Source organism: Balaenoptera acutorostrata, chromosome 16 (genome assembly GCF_949987535.1).
Source record: "Balaenoptera acutorostrata chromosome 16, mBalAcu1.1, whole genome shotgun sequence".
In the NCBI taxonomy this organism is placed as follows: Eukaryota; Metazoa; Chordata; class Mammalia; order Artiodactyla; family Balaenopteridae; genus Balaenoptera; species Balaenoptera acutorostrata.
Genome location: NC_080079.1, coordinates 85021149 through 85043387, shown reverse-complemented (window position 1 = coordinate 85043387; position 22239 = coordinate 85021149). Strand labels below are relative to the sequence as shown.

The window sequence follows — 22239 nt, the reverse complement described above, 5'->3', positions numbered from 1 at the left end:
GGATTGCAACTCTAAGAATGTGGTTTGGGTTTCTGGTGGATGGAAGTAATAGGGAAGAGAAGCAATATATTCATTAGAAAATCCAGAGAAATTCCCCCTCCCACCCCACCCCCCAATCTAATGTAGTCTGAGGACTGAAAGCTAAGCAGATAAATGGGCCTTTACTATTATCCAGATTTCACATTTCAGATTAGCAAAATGCTTATTTACGATGCCATTAATGGATCTGAAATAGGTAAGCCATCATGTATTAAAAAATAACATCTTTCCATAGACATAAGAATTGTAGCAGCATGAGATTTTATTTTTCCCTAGGAATAATACAAGAATAACATTTTCCACCCCAAAGCAGAAACAGTAGGGGAGCCTTTTTCTATCACGGAGATTCTTACTAAATTCAGTCACTGTGAAAAGCAAGATTTTTTTCTCCTTCTCCTTTTTTTTTTTTTTTTTTTTTCGTAAATAAAGACAACTTAAAATCAACCCAAGTTAAAATTAACAAATCAGTGGCATTATAACCTTGATTTATTAGCGTCTGAGCCACTAAATTATCATCATACAAGAAACTGCTGGTTTGAAAAGATTTCTGCTTTGTTAAATCTCAACTTAAATAATGGTGCTCAGTATACTAGGTTTTTAGATCTGCCTCATCTGATATTATGAAAAATTCAATACATTTCTCTTCAGCAGAAGTCAAGGGTCAGCAAATCTATTACTGTAATGTAAGTAATCTGGCAACCTGCCAACTCTTTCTCCCTTTTATTATTTTTTTAAACACGAAGGCAGATAATTTTATATTTACAAATTCTGAAATCCTCCAGGGCCTTGCCTCTCTTTCTCAACAAAAAGCAGCAGCTTCATGTTCAAGAAATGAATATTGCACATGTCCTCATCATTTGCATTTCATACAAAAGAAGAAAAGACCCTTCATCTTTATTAGGCAACATTCCCCTCCCCTCCGCATAGACAGAGGAAAAATAATGTCAAATCTCATCAGAACGAGTAACCACTAATGTCTCCTGTATTGACTAATGCTTGCATGGAATGACTGACTGAATTTTGGGGCCAAAACATTTAGCAAACAGTGCTTAAGAGGAGAAATGAGAATCCATGTATTTATAGAGCTCTGAAAAATGATATTATAAGAATGTCTAGGACTTATTCAGTCTGAAGAGTTAGAAGAAGTGGCAAATCTTTTTTTTTTTTTTTAATTTATTTATTTTTGGCTGTGTTGGGTCTTAGTTGCTGCGCGAGGGCTTTCTCTAGTTGCAGCGAGCAGGGGCTACTATTCATTGCGGTGCGTGGGCTTCTCATTGTGGTGGCTTCTCTTGTTGCAGAGCACTGGCCCTAGGCGGGCGGGCTTCATTAGTTGTGGCATGTGGGCTCAGTAGATGTGGCGTGCAGGCTCTAGAGCGCAGGCTCAGTAGTTGTGGCGCACGGGCCTCGTTGCTCCGCGGCACAGTGGCAAATCTTTAGGGTTGTATATGAACCTCAAACTTACCCTAGTTACCGCATAGGCACTTTGATGCTATCAAACCAGTGAACAATTCGAGGCCCAGATTTCTACTGGTGCCTTTGCAGCAGAATATCTTAGGGGCAGAGGGAATAAAGTTGGCGTGCATATCAGGGCAAAAATGCTACTACTGTGCTTTTAACTATTAGGTTTTATCGTGGCATTAGAAAAGAAATGACATATTGGTTCCACTGGGGCTTCAGACCTGATCTGATCCCAAATGGAGTTATTATACCTCCAAGTTGATTCTAGGGTCGATAAATTCTAAGGTTTTGCCAGACATTTCCCTTCTCAGCCAGAAACTGAAAATATATAACTTCACTGTGAAGTGTGGGAAGCACTCTTTCACCAAATATGGAGCCAATAGAAGGTATGTTTTTCTTTTTTGAAGATGAAGTACACACACTTGTTAAGGTTCCAAGAAACATGGAAAGTTCTAATCTCATATACTGTTCACCTCCAGCTCAAGGTACCAGACCATCACTATAAAAATGGCTAAAGAGCATTTGTTGGCGGCGGGGGACGGGGGGGGGGGGCGGGCAAGTACCAAAACAAAAGCCAAATACACAAATGTGCTGCTACGTCAACGTGCGGAGCAGTGGGAATGTTTCCTCAGTGGGCACAACACTGGTTGAGTATAATGGCAATTATGCCGCTTTGTTCCTACTCTTTTAAAAGCCAAGCTCCATCTAAGAAAAAATGTGGGCTCCAGATGAAGATCTCCACCAGTTTATGGTGTAAGTAAGTTTCAGTGGAGCAGAAAGAATGGTGTGCAGAGTGCGGAGCAAAATATCAGTCACAAAGAGAGCGGAGAAAGAGGACTTCAGTGTCAGCTTCTGACAGACGAAGGGGTGAACTCAAAGCTTGGAGCACCGAACCATGGAGGGAGGCGCCACGCTGACATGCAGGCCACGGGGAATAAGCCAGCGGCAGGACCCACCTGAGCCAAGAAAACGGTGGGAGAACGCAACATGGGTTCTGTGTGAAAGACTCAGCTTGCCCATGAGCTACCAACGGTAAACTGTACAGAGCTCTTTAAAAAGGAAGTAGGTAAAAAGAGCATCATTTGTATTCCACTCTAAGATGCCTAAACGGCACGTGGCCCATTATTATCAACGACCACTATCAATGTCCTCTCGTCTTCAGAAAATCTCTGCCTTGGGAAAATAATCAGCTCACTAGGGGCTTCATTACCTACTCAAGGGCAAGCAGAAGATGAACAAGAAAACCTTGTGAAGGCACTCATTTTCTCCATTTGCCCCAGTTGTGGGAGAGTTGTTTCTGAGGCCCATTGATGACTCTATGCCTTCCCATAGTCGTGGAGTAACTGTGACCCTAACTAAGCAAAGAGAGGAAAGAACGGTGCTGGGGTCCCTGGCTTGATGGATGGTGGCTTGACTCCCATGAAGGAGAGTCAGCGTGAGAGACGCAGCTCCAGGATGACAGGCCTCTGAACCAAATACATGGGCTGTGGGAGCCAGGCTTAGAGGGGGGGGTGGAGAGAAACTCCTGGGTGTTCCTCTGAATCTCTTTCAAGGGCAGATGAACATCATTTCAAGAATAATAGACAAATACAACTACAGCGTTTTCAACATGATGTGCACCCCCAACATGAAGGGTCCATATGTAAAAGCACAAACAACTGTCGCATTCAAGTCCCACGTAAGTGAGACACCACACATCCCAGAGCTTCTGAAATGCTCAACAATTCCCCCAAACATGTATCACTTTGATCAAACTTTGTAATAACTTGCACAAAACCAAAATGTTCCAAGAGGTTTTCAGTGGAAGAGTTAAGGGTATATTTTAATGGTAAACAATTACATTCTTCTGTCATCTGATACTTTTTTTTTCCTTTCTTTTTTGGAAACATGCTTTCTGAATTTTCAATAGTTCCTTTGTGAAGGCATCTGTTACTCACATAATTGAAAAGATGTTTGTGCAGTGGCATGCTTGAGAATACAGTTATTTAATCTTAATGATAAAGCCCTGAGGACAGAAAATCATAAGTAGAAACCTCTTGTTATTTATCAAAAAGAAAAAGGGCTAAGACACCTAATCTATTCTCAAATTTAAATTCAGGCTGGATGAAAACTATCAATAAAACATGGAACCTGCAAAGTTTCTTAAATACTATAGCAAGGTTCAAAGGGGGTTGGGTACGGGGAGTGGGAAGAAAACAAAAATGAGACAATAAGGGGGCTGGACAAAGAAGAAACTGCTGTTTGGCAAGCCTTTTTTGGGTCAAACAAAGAACTTGCTGTAGTTTACAGCATGACATACACACTTGATTAGTTTGTGCCTGAGGGTGTTTTTACACTCAACAGTGTAAACTCCAACTTCTATTAATTACAACTTGCATTTAGAGGCAAATTTAAGAATTTTTAAATAGAGATTTTTCAAAGGCTGTTGTTTATTTTTTTTTTAAACAGAAACCAGTTTTTCTACTCCAGGGCCTGGCTGGGGTTCTGTTTTCCTTTTTAAAAGTTTCTTGAAAAATCCAGGCATTGGAAAGTTATCAGAGCATTATAGGCATGCTGAGTGATACGGAGGGAGGCTCTTGCTTATGAAATTACCTGACTGTCCTTTGGGGAGAAATTCTTTACAGATGAGAAGCTGCTCCGGGCATAGGGTGCTTACACCCACCCAATTCAGGTGCCCTTATAAGAACAAGCCTGATGGGGTATCATTGGAAGAGCAGCAGCAATACCTTATTTAGTCTGCCTAAATCTCAACACTTTGTGTTAGATTTTGGGGGTCACTGGTTGCTGATAAGGGCCAGGTGGCCTTCTGTGGGTGTGGGGAAAAGGGAGATGAGAGCGCCTGGGTGGCGGTATTACAGAAGCGTTACCAACAGAGTACCCGTTGGCCAGAGTCCCCGTTACCAAGACAGTGTTTACAAAGGAGATGCAAGTCCATAGATTGGTCGACCCCACCATGGGTGAGGATGGGGCACGGTCTACCCATTGGACCTCAAGGCAAGAGACTGAACAGACACTGAGAGGATAAACTATAATACCTGCCTTTGGTGTATCCAATTTGGAAATTCAGCCTTAGACCTCTCCTGACTGCCCCTTCTACCAACTCATTCCCTACCTCTTTGTACACATTTCCTAGAGAAAGCTGTCCTTTTTGTTTGGATTTAATTTAATTCATTCAACCCCTAATTCTTGAGTCCCTGGTATGTTCACGACGCAGTACTGGGTGCACTGGTGAGTCTCAAGGAAAGCAATACCACAAGGTCCTTGCCCTCAAATATAATTTCTTTACTGTTTCTGAGTTCTACAACTGAATTATTTTAGGCAGTGTACGATGATCTATCTTAGGTTCTAACCTAATCTCTTTAAGGTCCAGTTCATAAATTGGTACAACCACTATGGAGAACAGTACGGAGGTTCCTTAAAAAACTAAAAATAGAACTACCATATGATCCAGCAATCCCACTCCTGGGCATAAATCCAGAGAAAACCATAATTCAAAATGATACATGCACCTCAGTGTTCACTGCAGCACTATTTACAATAGCCAAGACATGGAAGCAACCTAAATGCCCATCGACAGAGGAATGGATAAAGAAGATGTGGTACATATACACAATGGAATATTGTATATATATTGCCATAAAAAAGAACAAAATAATGCCATTGACAGCAACCTGGATAGATCTAGAGACTGTCATACTGAGTGAAGTAAGTCAGAGAAAGACAAATCTAGAACGTCACCCATATGTGGAATCTAATTTTAAAAAATGATAAAAAATGGACTTATTTACAAAACAGAAACAGACTTACAGATATCAAAAACCACTATGGTTACCAAAGGGGAAATATGGCGGGGAGGGATAAATCAGGAGCTTGGGATTAACATACATACACCACTATATATAAGGTAGATAACCCACGAGGACCCACTGTATAGCACAGGGAACTCTACTCAATATTCTGTGATAATCTATATGAGAAAAAAATGAATATATGTATATGTATAAATGAATCACTTTGCTGTATACCTGAAACTAACACAACATTGTAAATCAACTATACTCCAATAAAAAAAAAAAATCCAGTTCAAATTCTAGATCCCCACGCTGGAAGACTCTGCTTATTCCATTTGGAAATTTTCTCTTCTTTCTTTGATCTCTGTTGAACTTATTATCTGTATCTATTACTTCCTTACCTAAGGTTTTTATAGCCTTAAATATTTAACTCTGTTTCATGTATGTATGGACTGTGAGTCGGGTCACATAAGATATGGTCACGCCCAGCAACCCCACTACTGGGCACGTACCCAGAGAAAACCGTAATTCAGAAAGACACGTGCACCCCAGTGTTCACTGCAGCACTATTTACAATACCCAGCTCATGGAAGCAACCTAAATGCCCATCGACAGACGAATGGATAAAGAAGACGTGGTACATATATACAATGGAATATTACTCTGCCTTAAAAAGGAACGAAATTGGGTCATTTTCAGAGACGCGGATGGACCTAGAGACTTAAACAGAATGAAGTCAGAAAAAGAAAAACAAATATCGTATATTAACGCATATATGTGGAATCCAGAAAAATGGTACAGATGAACCGGTTTGCAAGGCAGAAATAGAGACACAGAGGTAGAGAACAAATGTATGGCTACCAAGGGGGGAAAGTGGTGGGGGAGGGGGGAGGTGGTGGGATGAATTGGGAGATTGGGATTGACATATATACACCAATATGTATAAAATAGATAACTAATAAGAACCTGCTGTATAAAAAAATTAAATTCAAAAAAATAAACAAAAAAAAAATAAAAAGAAAGCAAATTTTATATAAAAAAAAAAAAAGAGAGGGTCACAGCACCTCCCAGTTCTAGTGAGTTGGCAGTAGTGCCTACGGGCGCCATATTGAGGAGAATTGTGAAGCTGAGCCTGGGTTCTCGGGAAGCGGCATCACGTTCCCTTAGCAGTCTCTGCCATGAATGTGGCAGCATGGGCACATCCTCATTTTTTGCCAGCCCTATTCTTGGTAGATGTTCAGAAAACACCAACTGGCTCTTGAGGGCAGCAGCAAAGGAAAAAGGCAGTCAATCAAATGGCAAATCTATCCTACCCGAGAAAAAGAAACTGGCCACCAATTTCAAACGTAATCTTAGGCTCTGACACTGCCCACATCCCAAGAAATACTATATGCGACATCTGGAACAGCTTTGGGTCTTCTAAGTGACACGAATGGGAGGCATTTACACGAGAGCAAGCCAAACTGGTGAAAGTCCATATATCGTGCTCTGAGGCTTGAATGAATGGATTAGGAAGACTTGAAGTGAGAGAGGAGCTTTGCCAAGTGTAAGGAGGCCCATCACCGAGAAAAAAGAGCATGTGGAATGAGTCAGCCCCAAAAGGCAAGGTAGAGTCAATGGGAAGCCACAGGTATGTTGCTCAGTATGGGGAAGAGTGTACGGATGAAGAGTGCCTTCAACAGTGGTGCTTCTTCGTTGCCTTCCCACTGCAGGGCGATTAAGCAGAGGCTGGATTATAGCCCGATGCCAGAGACAGTTCAGTCCTCGTGGAACACAGCAGCCCACAGGCATGTTTAGTTTAGTTTACATAAAATATTTTCAGAAATACTGGAGCCAGTATTTGTAAGTTGGGTGATTTCACATAAAAATTATCTCCAGAACATGGAAGGTCTGGAAGCACCGAGACTGTATCCTTCTAAGGCAGTAAGCGTCGCTGATCCCCCTGGGCCTCTCTCTCGCCCGGCTGTGTGCTTGGCACTTTCCAGCCTGGCCACACCTGTGCTCACCCATGCTACCTGCCCCCATCAACATCTGAGTTTGTGACCACTGGTGTGGAGCGCTGCTTCTCCAGTGACCTGGTGAGAGGGGCTAGTTTCCTAAATTTCCTGTCTGTTGCTGACTGACACTTTTGTAAAATACCATAAAAAGGAATTAACAGGAAAATGAGAAATTTTAAAAGACATACAAAATGCAAGTTCCCATTAAAAAAAAATTATTCTGGCAAACTGCCATGTAAGTGTATCAGTGCTTCTGCATAGCTGCCCCATTCACAGAGCACAGATGGGCCAGAAGAACCTCACTTGAGTAACACTGGTCTAGAGGATTGCTAAAGGATCCCTGAAATCTGTGTATCCTGCCTGTGGCCCCCTGAACTGTGTACTGATTAACTCCAAGGATGTCAAAATGAGCACGAAGGCACCAAGTCTTGAGCTGGACATGAACAGAGCTGTAGCCCGCCTTACTTCCCCTTGGCTTCCCCCAGTATGACTGGCTGAGTCCCTTAGAACCTGATGTACGTTTGGCATTTACCTTAAAGCACATACTTATCTTATTTAAAACGTGAACCTCTCACACACTGCCTTCCACCTGCAGAGAAAAAAAGGCCGAAGCTCCATCTGACTATTACTCGGGTTCTGCCCAAATGCATGGGGCTTGGGTGCAGCTCCCCCCAAGTCACTGCCCAGGAAGCCGCCTCAGCCAGGCGGCAGGACAGTCTCAGCCCAGGAATGCTTGTGGGAAAAGCAAGACGGGAGACTTTGAAATTGGGCATTAAGTACAGAAGAAGATGAGGCATAATTGTTCATTTCCCCCACAAACAAATACATTTGTTTATGATTTTCTAAATACTCAGAAAAGCACATCATAAAGTACTTTTGCCTTAATGCTCCTTTTAAAATCCCTAGTAACAATTTCATGTGCTCCACAGACACAGACCATGTAATTTATTCAGGAAAATTAAAACCAGTAATCTGGTATTCTGTGTAAAGATTTTTTTCCCCCTTGAATGTGCTTAAAAAACAAAACAAAAAAAAAAAGAGAAAACAAATCTGCATGTGAAAACAGTCTTTAAAGTGAATTACTATTCCAGAAAATCAAGCTAAGAGAATTCCACTAATGTAACCATTTTCCTTTTTGTTCCTTTACTGATAAAAGAAAGTTATTTGGGGCATCTTCAACGAAGAGTTGAACGAGAAAGAAAATGTTCCACTGAGAAGTGTCCTGCACAGAAGGAGGTGGGCATTTTTCTTTGCATTATAATCTACAGTAACTTTATCTATAAATCCTGAACAAGAAATGTCCAGAATAACCACACTTCATAAGCTTTGCTGAGTTGGAGACATCTACATAGCAACAGTCTTTCGATGGGGAAACATTAATGCTTCTTATATTGGTGATCATCTGTAACATGAGCAATTAAGTACAGTACTAATGGACTGTGGCCAGGAGCCTGGTACTAATATTAAAAACTGACAGAGATGAATAGGTTTGGAAGCAAAACCAGGCTGACAAAGACATTTTTATGAAGTGCTTGGACCTATTTGATTTAAACCAATCAGAGGCAAGTTTGGACCAGTCAGGCCTTCAGCGACAATGATGCATTCACAGGCATTGTACCATTCCTGCTATGCCTTAAATAAAAACAACATTGATTCTTTTCAACAACCTGCACTTTCATTATTACACTCATTAATAAACCAAAAGTGCCCAACTAATATACAAGTAACATTTACTGAGGGAACCGGCTACTTTTTTCTTGTTGGAAAATAACATTTACTGGAAGCATGAACCACACTGCATGAAAAATACATCAGTGGATAATGCATAGTAGATCACTCACTGCTTCTTCATCTTCTAGGAAAGCAAAGCTGGTGGCAGGGAAATAGGAAAAGGAGCCAGTCTCTGTATTAGAGTGAAAACAAGAGCCCAGGTGAACTGGCAGCAGAGGGGGCGCTCCAATCATTCCGATCTGGTTTGGAAGGCTTTAAACATTTCCAAGGGCATCTCCAGACTAGATGCGTGCTCACAAAACCCTGACCCTTTAAAACTCCCTGAACCTTCTGGAAGACAATGGCCCTTCACCAATCTAGTCATCTCTGTTTTAATTGTGTTAGCACAGCCTATAACTAGCAGGAATGAATGAAATCTGCCAAAATCACTCAACACAGTTGTAGTCAAGAGCTTCAGCCTTTTCTTTGACCAAAGCATAACTGGTTCAAGTCCCTGGACAGATCTGAGTGTATACTCTTCCCTTCTTTGGTAGAACCATCAAAGAGAAGTAAGACATCTAGTGCAGTGATTCGCAGACATTTCTCCCCACCACAGCACACAGGAGTACGGGTGATTCCTTTAGAGCATCATTCAAATGAGGGAGGGTGGCATTATGGTAAGTAGAGTCTGATTTTTTTTTAAAAAATACCAATATTTGCAGATGATTGATTTAACTATTATAGATTACTAATTATTCATGACACCCCTTGTATCTGACCACAACAACGCAAGAGGGACTAAGATGGCAAAAGGAAGTGCCTACTATAAAACTCTTAGAGGAAAACACAGGCAGAACACTCTTTGACATAAATCACAGCAATATCTTTTTTGATCCACCTCCTAGAGTAATGAAAATAGAAACAAAAATAAACAAATGGGACCTGATTAAACTTAAAAGCTTTTGCACAGCAAAGGAAACCATAAGCAAAATGAAAAGACAACCCTCAGAATGGGAGAAAATATTTGCAAATGATGTGACCGACAAGGGATTAATCTCCAAAATATATAAACAGCTCATGCAGCTCTGTATCAAAACAAAAACAAAAACCAACCCAATCAAAAAACAGGCAAAAGACCTAAATAGACATTTCTCCAAAGAAGACATACAGGTGGCCAAAAAGCACATGACAAGATGCTCAGCATCTCTAATCATTAGAGAAATGCAAATCAACACTACGAGGTATCACCTCATACCAGTCAGAATGGCCATCATCAAAAAATCTACAATCAGTAAATGCTGGAGAGGGTGTGAAGTAAAGGGAACCCTCTTGCACTGTTGGTAGGAATGTAAATTGGTGCAACCACTATGGAGAACAGTATGGAGGTTCCTTAAAAAAACTACAACAGAACTACCGTATGATCCAGCAATCCCACTCCTGGCATATATCTGGAGAAAACCATAATTCGAAAAGATACAGGGGCTTCCCTGGTGGCGCAGTGGTTAAGAATCTGCCTGCCAGTGCAGGGGACACGGGTTCAAGCCCTGGTCCAGGAAGATCCCACATGCCGCGGAGCAACTAAGCCCATGAGCCACAACTACTGAGTCTGCGCTCTAGAGCCCGCGAGCCACAACTACTGAGCCCGCGTGCCACAACTAATGAAGCCCACGTGCCTAGAGCCTGTGCTCTGCAACAAGAGAAGCCACCGCAAAGAGAAGCCTGAGCACCTCAACAAAGAGTAGCCCCCGCTTACTGCAACTAGAGGAAGGCCTGCGTGCAGCAACGAAGACCCAAAGCAACCAAAAAAAAAAAAACTTATTAATTAATTAATTTAAAAAACACAGACTCTTTAAAAAAAAAAAAAAAAGATACATGCACCCCAATATTCACTGCAGCACTATTTACAATAGCCAAGACATGGAAGCAACCTAAATTTCCATTGACAGAGGAATGGAGAAAGAAAATGTGGTACATATGTATAATGGAATATTACTCAGCCATAAAAAAGGACGAAATAATACCATTTGCAGCAACATGGATGGACCTGGAGATTATCATACTAAGTGAAGTAAGTCAGAGAGAGAAAGACAAATATTATATGATATCACCCATATGTGGAATCTAGTTTTTAAAAAATTATAAAAATGCACTTATTTTACCATACAGAAACAGACTTACAGATATCAAAAACAATTTATGGTTACCAAAGGGGAAATATGGCGGGGAGGGATAAATCAGGAGCTTGGGATTAACGTACACACACTACTATACATAAGATAGATAACCAACAAGGACCCGCTGTATAGCACAGGGAACTCTACTCAATACTCTACACAATGGCCTATATGGGAAAAGAATCTGAAAAAGAATGGATACATGTATATCTATAACTGAATCACTTAGTTGTACACCTGAAACAAACAACATTGTAAATCCACTATACTCCACTGTAAAATAAAAATTAAATTAAAAAAAAGAAAGGAAATGCAAATATGCCAAGAACGGGTTAAGGACCGTGCTAATCACCCTGGAACAGCTGTGCTCCAACCTGGGTTTCAGGTTCTGTGCAGGGATTTCTATGTTGGGGGCCCCATGGGGCGCCCACAGCTGACTACTGTCTCTCAACTCCGAATCCACTCTTCTGTGCTCCGCTTGGTGATGCTGGGACTGGGACAACATAAATTACATGTCTCTCTTGTCAGCTGTCTTCCTATTGGGGTTCTGCAAATGGGGCCCTAGCAGGCCAGGGGAAGGGAGAAGGGACCACCTTCCCTTTTGCTTGCTGTTCATTTCAGTGCCAACCCAACAATAACGTAGCACGGTGCCTCTCCTCTGAGCCCCTGAAGGACCGGTACTGGCTGGGCGCCTCTACCTATGAGGGATCTGAACCCCAGTTTGGCGAGGTCCACTCTCCAAACTTCTGGGTGGTGATAACCTACCTTCTTTTCTCTATTCCTTCAACCCTAGGAAACCTATGGTTACTGCCTCCATATTAGTGGACTGCTTCACACCAACGCTTGTTAAGCAGTTCCCTACAGTAAATTCTCTTTGTTGAATACTTAGTGTGGATTTTTATTTTCCTTCCTGGATCCTGACTGATACACTGACCAAACAAATTCTAGATTTGGAGCAGTAACCGACATAGCTTTTCAAAAAATGTATTCCAGTGGGAGACCAAACCTTTATGAAGTCTGCTCCCAAGAATGAGAGAAGAAAAATCTCTAAAAATCTTTAATAATGTTTTTAGTTGCTAAAGTTGGAGGTATCTCTATTAGAATTTTCCATTTTGACTGACTGAAGGCATGTGGGATTCTGCTACTCCAGGAAGAGGTAAATCATAAAACAAAAGTACACAACCTTCAAAAGAACATATCTTGGCATTTCATTTAAGAGTGAAGCTATTTTTATCCACACAACTGCTTGAGTAAATTAAACACACAGCCACACACACATACACACACACACACACGTACCTAGTACTATGAAATCCAATCCTTTTTCTATTACAAACCTTATCTGTTTTTTGACCATGTGATGCTTTGTAATACATTTGATTAATTTTTCACTCTAACTAGGTGAGCCAGCTCACAGCTGAGATAACACTCCTTTTTCAAATTTTAATTGCTATCTGGTCCTTTAAGTGTGACGGTTCACATGTTGGGGACGTTTGCACATGGAGCTAAGGGAGGTTCACTATCATTAAGAAAAACTTTGCAAGTAGAGACAGTGTTGCTAATGAAAATGTTTTGATTAAAGCCTTGACTCATAATCAAAACAAGATGACTGTGGTACCTCAGACACTACCGAACACTCACCCCAGGTACCAGTGCCTTTTCGTACTAGAACTTCAGTGCTGTAAGTGTTATGTACAGTGAGGGTGCGGGCTTTTGTATTAAATACTGCGAGACATAACACTCACATTTAAAAAATTCGTGCAGTATATTGCAAACAATGCTATGAAAAGTAATAATTTGAATTCCTCTTATCAATTTTTAAAAAATCCTTTTCTGGATTATAACACTGTCAAGTAAGGCAATCTCTTGGGAATACTTTGTGAGAATTTTTCATAGGGTACTAAACCCAACTCAATTTTCTATGATTATACCTATAAAAACATTCCAAGTTTCACTGAATGGCCATACTAAAAGAGGCTCTGTGTTAAGTGCAATGCAGATAAAAATATAATTGGACTCAAAAGAAATATGACTAAGAGTTGATGTGTGCGGTGACATTATCTGAAGATGCATTTGTATGATCCAAAGACGGGTGTTAAGCGTGTGGGCTGAAGTTGGAATGGTAGCTGACTATGTGAAGAGCGACCATCAAATTTAGCACTTGTGTTTTATTTTTCAAAGGAGCAACCTAACTGGCCCGTTTGCTCAGCTGACCGTGTCTTGACTTCATTCCATCCATGGCCATCATTAAAACACACACAGACACACAGACACCTCTACTTGGATCTCACAAGCTCTGAATTTGAAACCATGAAGCCAAGTCGGTCAACACTACTGCAGGGAAATGCCAGTGATAAGGAAGTTGTTATGACCTAAAGAAATTAAGTCGGGGCTGGAAGTACAGAGCAAGGATAACGCGTGATTTATGCTAACTGGTCTTCAGCACTGTGGGTAACAGAGTCCTCATGCAAAGGGGAGAAATTCCTGAGGATACAACCCTCAGAGGAGGCCAATTTGGCATTATTTCTTGTTTGCATTATCATCACCTTTCTGAGAGAAGCTGAAATTATTAGAAAACCAAACCACACAGAGCTTGGCAAGAAAGGATTTCCTAGGTCAAAAGCATTAGAAGAGGGCTTCCCTGGTGGCGCAGTGGTTGAGAATCCTCCTGCCAATGCAGAGGACACGGGTTCGAGCCCTGGTCCGGGAAGATCCCACATGCCGCGGAGCAACTGGGCCCGTGAGCCACGATTACTGAGCCTGTGCGTCGGAAACCTGTGCTCCGCAACAGGAGAGGCTGCGATAGTGAAAGGCCCGCGCATCGCGATGAAGAGTGGCCCCCGCTTGCCGCAACTAGAGAAAGCCCTTGCACAGAAACGAAGACCCAACACAGCCAAAAATAAATAAATAAATAAATAATTTAAAAAAAAAAAAAAAAGCATTAGAAGAAAAACACCAAGATGGGAAAAAACAATGGATCTTATCTGGGACCAATTTTCTTATTAAAGAAATGCTTACTTTTCAATATTAATACAGTCAACATTAATACTTTTCAATATTAATGCAGTTACATGGCAACCTCATAGTAACACCACAGACCCCAGAAGCTCAAAGTTTTCCAGAAGCTGAAAGTTCTCATAGCAAATAAACCTACAGAGTACAGAGAACATATTGAATAATCTATGCTTGCGGTGGGGCGGGGAAGGGTAAGTATTATCAGGCAGGTGGTCACAGAATAAAACCAAACTAAAGGAACTTAATCTAATTTCATCCCTTATAACCAGAGAGAGCCATGTTCCCTAAAAATCACAAGGCAGTATGCAAAGTAAAATGCCAGAGGGATACTTTCTGTTTCCTAAAAGGTCTTACGTTTGACCAATTAACTTCCAAGTAACACACTTTTAATTAATCAGTGACTTTCCAAGAAAGGGTGCCTTACCTTTCATAATGTCTGCGGGTACAAGTGGCGGCACTGGTGCTCCCAGGATTACCGCCTAATTCATCATAAATATGTTTCCATTGACGGCGGGCTGTTATCTGAAAAAAGTGGCGATGAGAAATTTAATCTTGCATCATAAGAGATTCACAGTGCCAGGATTCAATACATATGCAACAGTCAGAAGAGAACGGTCTATTCTGGAAACCCAGAAACAGAGAAGTCCAAATGAATATATGGGAGACTTACGGGCTTATACTAAGATCTCACTTTTAGCATTTTTCTTTACAGTAAAAATGGAATTCTGCTTTGGGCTCTATATTTTGTCACCCTTAGCGCATTTTTATCTGAGGCATCTCCCTGGATATTCATGTAGTTATTTGCCCCCAAGGTCCCAAACTTATACTCTGTTCCTTTATGTCATGTGATAAAGCATCAAAATAAAATAAGATTTCAGCTAACATACATCTTAGTGTAGCAGTCTAAGTGAATCAGAATTAACATTACTTGCTTAAGGGGGATGGTAATGGGTGGCTAAGCACACAGGTAAAGACAGAGTTTTCATAAAACATGCTTTTGTATCTTCCGGTTTTTCAACTATTGTGATGTGTTGCCTACTTTAAAAACTAAAAAAAAAATTACTACACAAATTAATTAAAATGATCAAGTTGGTTATGAAATTTATAGTCATCTCAGGCTGTATTTTTATGCCAGCTCCTCTAACCATCAGAACAAAACCAAAATCTGAAACTGTCTATGTCGCAAGCTGTTTATTTTTCTTCACTTAGGTCAGGAAAATGGGATATCCATCAAATCCTATGAAAATTAACATATTCCAAAGTTAAAATGTAAGCTCTGTATTTTACTGAGTTGGGTGAATAAAAACAAACAGCTTGCAACATACCGAAAGGCATACTATGGTCTTGTTTTCTTTAATTTTATTTTTATATATAAATTACGATTTTACAAAATAAGAGATGCATGATCTAGCAAATGATTAATCTGGGGAAACCACGTCATTTACTACATCTGAGCAATCTAGTGTTTCCTTGAAACTGGGAAGACCGAGCAAGTTCTGAGATCCTTGTGAACGTTTCTAAACAGGGCTCCAGGAAAACTCTGTTAGTGGAATGTGCAGGGGGCAGGGCGTGGCAGAGGTGCCAGTGGCATTTAAACAATCAGAACAGGAGGCTTCTTTTGAAAAACACCCGCAGAGCTGCCAGCGGAGTTCACTTAGGGGCTAGAGGCAGCAATGCGTGAAAAAAAATCTCAGCGTGCATCCAGGGGCTCTGTGATTGTGATCTCAGGAGGAGAAGGGTGGTTAAATATCATAGGGTAAATGGTACCCTTTCCATTTCAAGTAAAAAGAACCCCTTCATTTCCATAAACCCTTCTTAACAGACACAGGTAGGACCTCGAGACAATGTGAGTTTTGCATTGTTCAATTTCCCATGAAGCATTCGCGAACCAATTTGTTTCAATAGCTCTTGTTAGCCTGAGCCACCTCTTACATCTACTAGCAGGTATAACTAAAAATCCTCCTGTATCTGTAGCTTGGTTTAGATTATAATAATAAATGTTTTTCCAAGCCCCTTTAAAAATACTCAAAATACATATTTTGGTAATTATTTTATATTTAGTTACAATCTCCCTCCAACCTTTTAAATATTACAGTTTCAGGCTGATCCATTCTAGACCTGTGTATCACAGAAGAATAAACAGGTTCTCCTTCTTCCAAGTATCTACCTTATTCCTCAAAGCCCTTAGAATACTGAGTCCCTTGAAACAAATCTCCATATTCCCTTCCCTCAGGTGAGGTGTGGGCCCTGGAAAATAGCCTATGTGTGTTCCTGCAATCACTTCAGAAAGAAACCATCACTCGTGTCATTCTTGTATCTCTTGTGTACACTGTATTTTATATTTTGTAAAGAGTTTTCATATCCATGATATCATTTAATCCTCCTATCAGCCTGTGAGGCAGATTATAGGAATCTCATTCACAGACAAAGGAAACAAGTCTCAGAGAGGTTGCACGACTTCCCTAAGGACACAGAGCAGCAGAGTGGGAATGCCAGGACTCATACCGATGTCTTATGGTCCCAAGAGCAGACTTTTTTCCACTACATCAAAGCAGCCTCCAGATCAGAATGACCTGATGCACAGTGTAGCAGGGTGACAATATAGAACTCCAGGGGCCTTTTGCTTCAAAGGAAGGAGATAACTGTGGGACCCATGGCTTCTGCTACAATTTCTCAAATTCTCACTAGTGGGAAAATAGCATCACTACGAGGTCAGCAAGAATATAAGGGGGTGGGTTGGGTTACCAGTGCTCTGAGATTGTACTCTTAAAGTAAAACCATTAAAACTGTGGTTCCTGCCACCCTGCCCACTTGTGTCTCTAGTTAGAACATAGGTTCACCATTAAGTCACGGATAAGTCCCAATTATACCAGAATCCATCCATTCACTCATCCATTCACTCACCAAACATTTATTGAATATCTCCCATTTGTTGGGTACTGTGCTAGCAGCTGGGTGGCAACAGTAAAAACCCAACACCCAAGATGACTGCATCCTAGTGGCAGATACCCAAAAATAAACAAATGACCAAATATATAAACAAAGTACTACTGACTGTGAAAAATATAATGAACAAGAGGCCACTGCTGACAGGGATATGTGTGGAAACTGGCCGTGTTCCCTACCCACAACCCATCATCCAGACTAGGGGATGCCCTGTTAAACACATGCCTATGACAGAAATGACAAAACTTCTTTGAGAATAAATAATGAATTATCAAAAGGAAAAACAAAAAATCTTCCTCACACTAGGATTGAAACTGTGGCAGCGGGAAGCCAGCATCAGTCACCACTTGGCATTAATAAACCATATGCAGCTGGCTAGGGGTCTGTGTTAGCCCCCCGCTAGCAGGTTCTGGTGTTTCAATACAGTTTTTACCAGTGGAGAAAAGACAAGGGCTGGGCCTTCAAGGAAGTGGGTTCTCAACTGTTTACTGAGCTTCCACTGGCCATCCTGGATGAATCAGGCCATTTTGAGATATTTTCTTTCCACAGGAAAGTCATAAAATGTGCTCTTTCCAACTGCTAAATGCTTTTAAGTACACAGTTCTCCTGGGTATACGTCTCTTATTTTTTGTGCCCAGATGCGCTTTCAATTCAAACGCTGACCATAGGCTCTACAGCAAGAAACGTCTAAATCCTCGCCTTGTCCAAACCTACAGGGGGTCCCAGAGCCCTATGAGGAGAGAGAGGAGGACAGAGCTGGGACAGCTCCTGGGCGTCATGCCCCCACCTGTGTACCTCTGCCTTCTGTACTAATAGGCTTTCGTCGTGCCTAGGTACGCATTGGCTTTGGGTTTTTATTCTGTTGTCCTCTCTGGATGTGTGTAAGCTTTAAACCCAGTCTCAGGCAGAAGCAATGTCTGCCTCCTGGTATCTGGCCCCCAGCCCCATTCAGCTGGAAAGTTTGATCTAGCCATGGGGTTAGCTTAATCAACTCTCTCATAAAGCCTCAGGCTTCCTGGACATGTTCATGTTTCAACCTGACCTTCTATTATTTTAGGTTTTTAAGGATACAAAGAACTGTGGCTGTCTGTTTCCTAAAGAAAATTCATCCAAGCAGTTACTTCTCTTGGATTCCTGACCTCAACACATCCGCTGCTGCTTACCATTCTAGGACGCTACCAGGTACAGAGGATCGGAGGCGGAAGGGAGGGTGGAGGGTTGAGGGTGGGGTGATAGCATGAAAAGAAAGAGACGTCACCGCTTTTAAGGGTTCACAACCTAGCAGGATTCATAACGCCATACAATTAACCATAAAGCAAGACGGAAAACTGAGCGGACCACACCCAGGTAAAGTAAACCAATCTAGGTGCATATGAAACTTAATCTCACTCTGAAGACACTTGATAGTTACTTCTTTCCCTAGTGTGGATAAGACCCAAGGAACTCTGTGAAAAGCACTCTACACCTATCATGTTCATGAAGTTTTCACTGCTTAGGAATACAGTCGCCCCTCTGCATCCACAGACCCCTGCAGATACCAAAATCTGCGGACGCCTAAGTCCCATATAAAATTTGCATATAACCTATGCACGTCCTTCTGTATACTTTAAATCATCTCCAGATTGGTTATACTACTGAATACAATGTAAATGCTATGTAAATAGTTGCCGGTACTTGGCAAATTCAAGTTTTGCTTTTTGGAACTTTCTGGAATTAAAAAAAATTTTTTTTCCGATACAAGACTGGTTGAATTTTCGGATGTGGAACCCACAGATACAGAGGCGCAGATACAGAGGGCAGACTGTACAGTGGTTTTCAAACTGCTTTTTAGAATTCAGGTGGTGTTTTAAAAGGTGGCGTGAAACTAACTCTCAACAATGCTAATCCCTGCCAAGAAAATGGGCCCAGTGAGTGGGAAAGGAATCTGTCCCTCCCATAATTTTATTTGATGAAAATAGTCTGTCACTTAAAAAAAAAATTGGAAAACTATTTAACCCAAGACACAGTCTTGGAGGCTTTATATTTCCTACCTTTGAGGTCTCTAGGATGAAATAATTTTGGTACTTCTGTGGCCTGGTGAGGAAACAGTCATCAGAAATCTTTTAGGACAACAGTGCTTCCACTATTATATTAATTGTAAGAATGTGTAGGACGTCACGAAGTCAGAAGGAGAGTTTGCCTGCGAGCAGTGTTGCCCAGGCTGCTGTCAGAAAGCCTTTTTCCTCAGGACACCTTGAAGGTGGACTGCATTCAAGGAAGATGACTTTTTTTTCCTGGTAGTACTCCAGGAACTGGAGCCTTTCAAAGCGATATGACATCATCTTTGGCCTCGAGAATTCTGAATTAAGCAAGAGGCTTTGTCTGTCCAGAGAACTAGGGTTAGATTCAGAGGATGTCTTGAAATGATGTCAAAGCCAGCATCTGATGTCAAAGCCTAATCCTTCCAGCAAGAAGACAAGTGACTTCTTCCAGTTGGGAAATAATGGTCCGGTCTCACCCATGGGGCGAGGCGGGGCTGTGAGCTGACATTCTTAGAAGGCAGCACTTGCATGGTCCTCCGCCTCTAGGATAAGATTTACTCAAGACCCATTTCCCGACTCAACCTCTCTCCAAATATTGCCTCTGGCTCGCCATCAAATGTTTAGCCAAATGGAAATCGCTTTAGCAAACCATCATCAACACGCTGCATCCTGGTAATACCCCAAGCTACTCTGCAAGCTTTAATTGCTTCACCAGACACTGAAGTGAAGACCTCCTTAGGTCATCAGCAAAACTTGATTCAGTTCTGCCTCTTCCACGGTAGGTGACCCGGACTCTTAAATGTTTGGAAGGAGAAATTGGATATATGACTGTTAAAGAAGGGTCCTCATTGCCAACCAATCAAAATGCCAGTATACTGTTTTTTAGGAAATCAAATCCATTCAATACATTTATGATCTCTAAACCTAGGGGTGCAGAGACACAATATACATTTCTAGCAGAGGCAGAAGAGGCCAAGAGAACAGAATATAGCCATTAGTTGAATGCTGTAAAGGCTTAAAATAGAACTTCTGCTCCTTTTTTTTTTTTTTTTATTCAATTTGAGGGTTGTGAAGGACTAAAATGAAATAATCCGTAATCCTCAATTCGAACCAGAAGGTTTGGAATAGTTTATAACCACAAACAAAAACAAGCCAATTAAGATGGCCTCTTTTTATAACCAGAAGGAATTCCAGAGAGATGTCTTTATCCAATCACAAGTTAACAGCAGAAGAAATATATCTACACATTTTAAACTTGCAATTTTTTACTATTACTGAGTATTTACATCTTCCAGACTTCTTGACCCATCTTCTAAGGTCACACATTTTTCTCAAGAATAAGAAAATCTCAGCTAATAGTTAGTATATCTGGTAAGGTTCATGTTAAGTACAAAGAAATGACTGAAAGATGCTACCAATGAAGGTAGGTTATTAGATCTTTTTTTTTTTTTTTCCCAAAACATCACCCCAAATACATAAAAAGATACATAAGAGACTGCTGGGAACGGAAGACACAAAGAATTTATAAATCTCTTTCTTCCCAGTGATACTATGGAGGTTGAAGTAATTACGCACAAAATTCTCAGCAATTCAGAATGTGAAGAACGCCACGATGACCCCATTCAACTCATTTCATCTCCCTGTGCCTCAGTTTCATGTGGAGCAGGGCAAGGATCCTTTTCTGCACGAAGGCCAATTTGTGAAAAATAAAAAAGTTGGGGGGCTACACTTTTCCTTATTCAAAATGAAAGTGGCTTATTGAGTCCCAATTTAGATTGCCCCTTTACCAAATGGAAAAATATTCATTGGAAACTTTGTGCTACTTCTGAGCCAAGGAATGTTAATATTCTGGCATGTTTATCATGTTTATTTAGTACTAGCATGAAGACAACATTCTAATCTTTGATACTTGACTTAGATGGGGGCTTCTGAAGCTAGGAGTCATGAGGTGTAGTAATCATTGTTACCATTAGCTTTGGATTAACATAATCTGGGCAGTTTAAAAAAAAAAAAAAAAGGATTCTCAAATTCTCAGGCCAGGCCCCACCCCAGAGTTAATATCTTAGAGACCTAGAAAACTACTTACACTTTAAAGTTCCCCATTGAAAATTTGAGCCCCAGTTCTTGAGTAGCCTCTGGGAAGCCTTTAGAATCTTCTTCACTGATCTCGAAGATTCTAAGATCTCTTTTGAGCTCTAAATGACAAGTCTACACTTGCTTCCGATATCAGATAATCTCACAGATAAGTATCCTCTAGTAAGGCTGTGATGACAAGGATAGGTCCTCAGACTCTGGACATTGTTCATACATCTCCTGCACTGACTTCACAACTGAATCCCCATTGAGCATCTCATGGTTTTATTAGTCAAAATATACTAGAGAAAAATGTTTTCTGTACTTCACAGGTTCAAAAGCTTAAAGGTAGAATGGGAGTGGCAAACTTAAGTGCCTGCAGGGCCAACAGGTAGTATGAGGCGTTTTTTAAAAAGGAAGGAAGGAAGGAGGGAAAGAAGGAAAGAAGGAAAGAAAGAAGGCAGGAAAAATCCCACCAGTTGGCTTCATTCAGTTTATGGCCCCAAATAGATTTTATAGTGAGATAGCCACGTAGATTCACTGCTTGAGATGAGATGAAAAAATATGGCGTATTGTGAAGAGTGGCAGGGACCCACCAAAGGATGAAGGAGTTGAAGGGTGAGTGGTGAGGGAAGGAGGGAAAGGGCCACCCCACAGGTCACCAGTCCTCTTTGTGGCTTGGCTACAGAGACGTGAAGCACATAACCAGATGGAAAGCGGATGCCAGTCTGGTCTTGCCATGTTCACCCATCCCACTCACTCTCTCCTCCACTCCATCCAGCACGACACAGTGCAGGAAGAGTACGTGGCAAAACGTAACACTTAACTTGTTATCAATCTTCATAGCCCCCCAGCCCCATCCCTCACTGCCTAGCATCCAAGGGCCTTCTTCCCTTGGTTCCATCCTTCTCTCTGGATTCCTCTTCATGGTCACTTATCCCCACCACCTAGTGACTCTACTTTAAGTTACAAACTCTCTATACCCAACTTTATTCTACCTACATAGTTTGTTTCC

General features: G+C 41.2%; 1 protein-coding gene across 4 annotated transcripts in view; it reads right to left on the bottom strand.

Annotated features, from left to right (window-relative positions):
• ARID5B (AT-rich interaction domain 5B) overlaps positions 1-22239 on the bottom strand; it is a 189879-nt gene that overhangs the window by 12850 nt on the left and 154790 nt on the right. For all 4 annotated transcript variants that reach the window (XM_057530645.1, XM_057530646.1, XM_057530647.1 and 1 more), the window contains one exon: positions 14609-14706. In XM_057530645.1, the coding sequence (XP_057386628.1) occupies positions 14609-14706 (98 nt within the window). The remainder of the gene's footprint in view (positions 1-14608; positions 14707-22239) is intronic.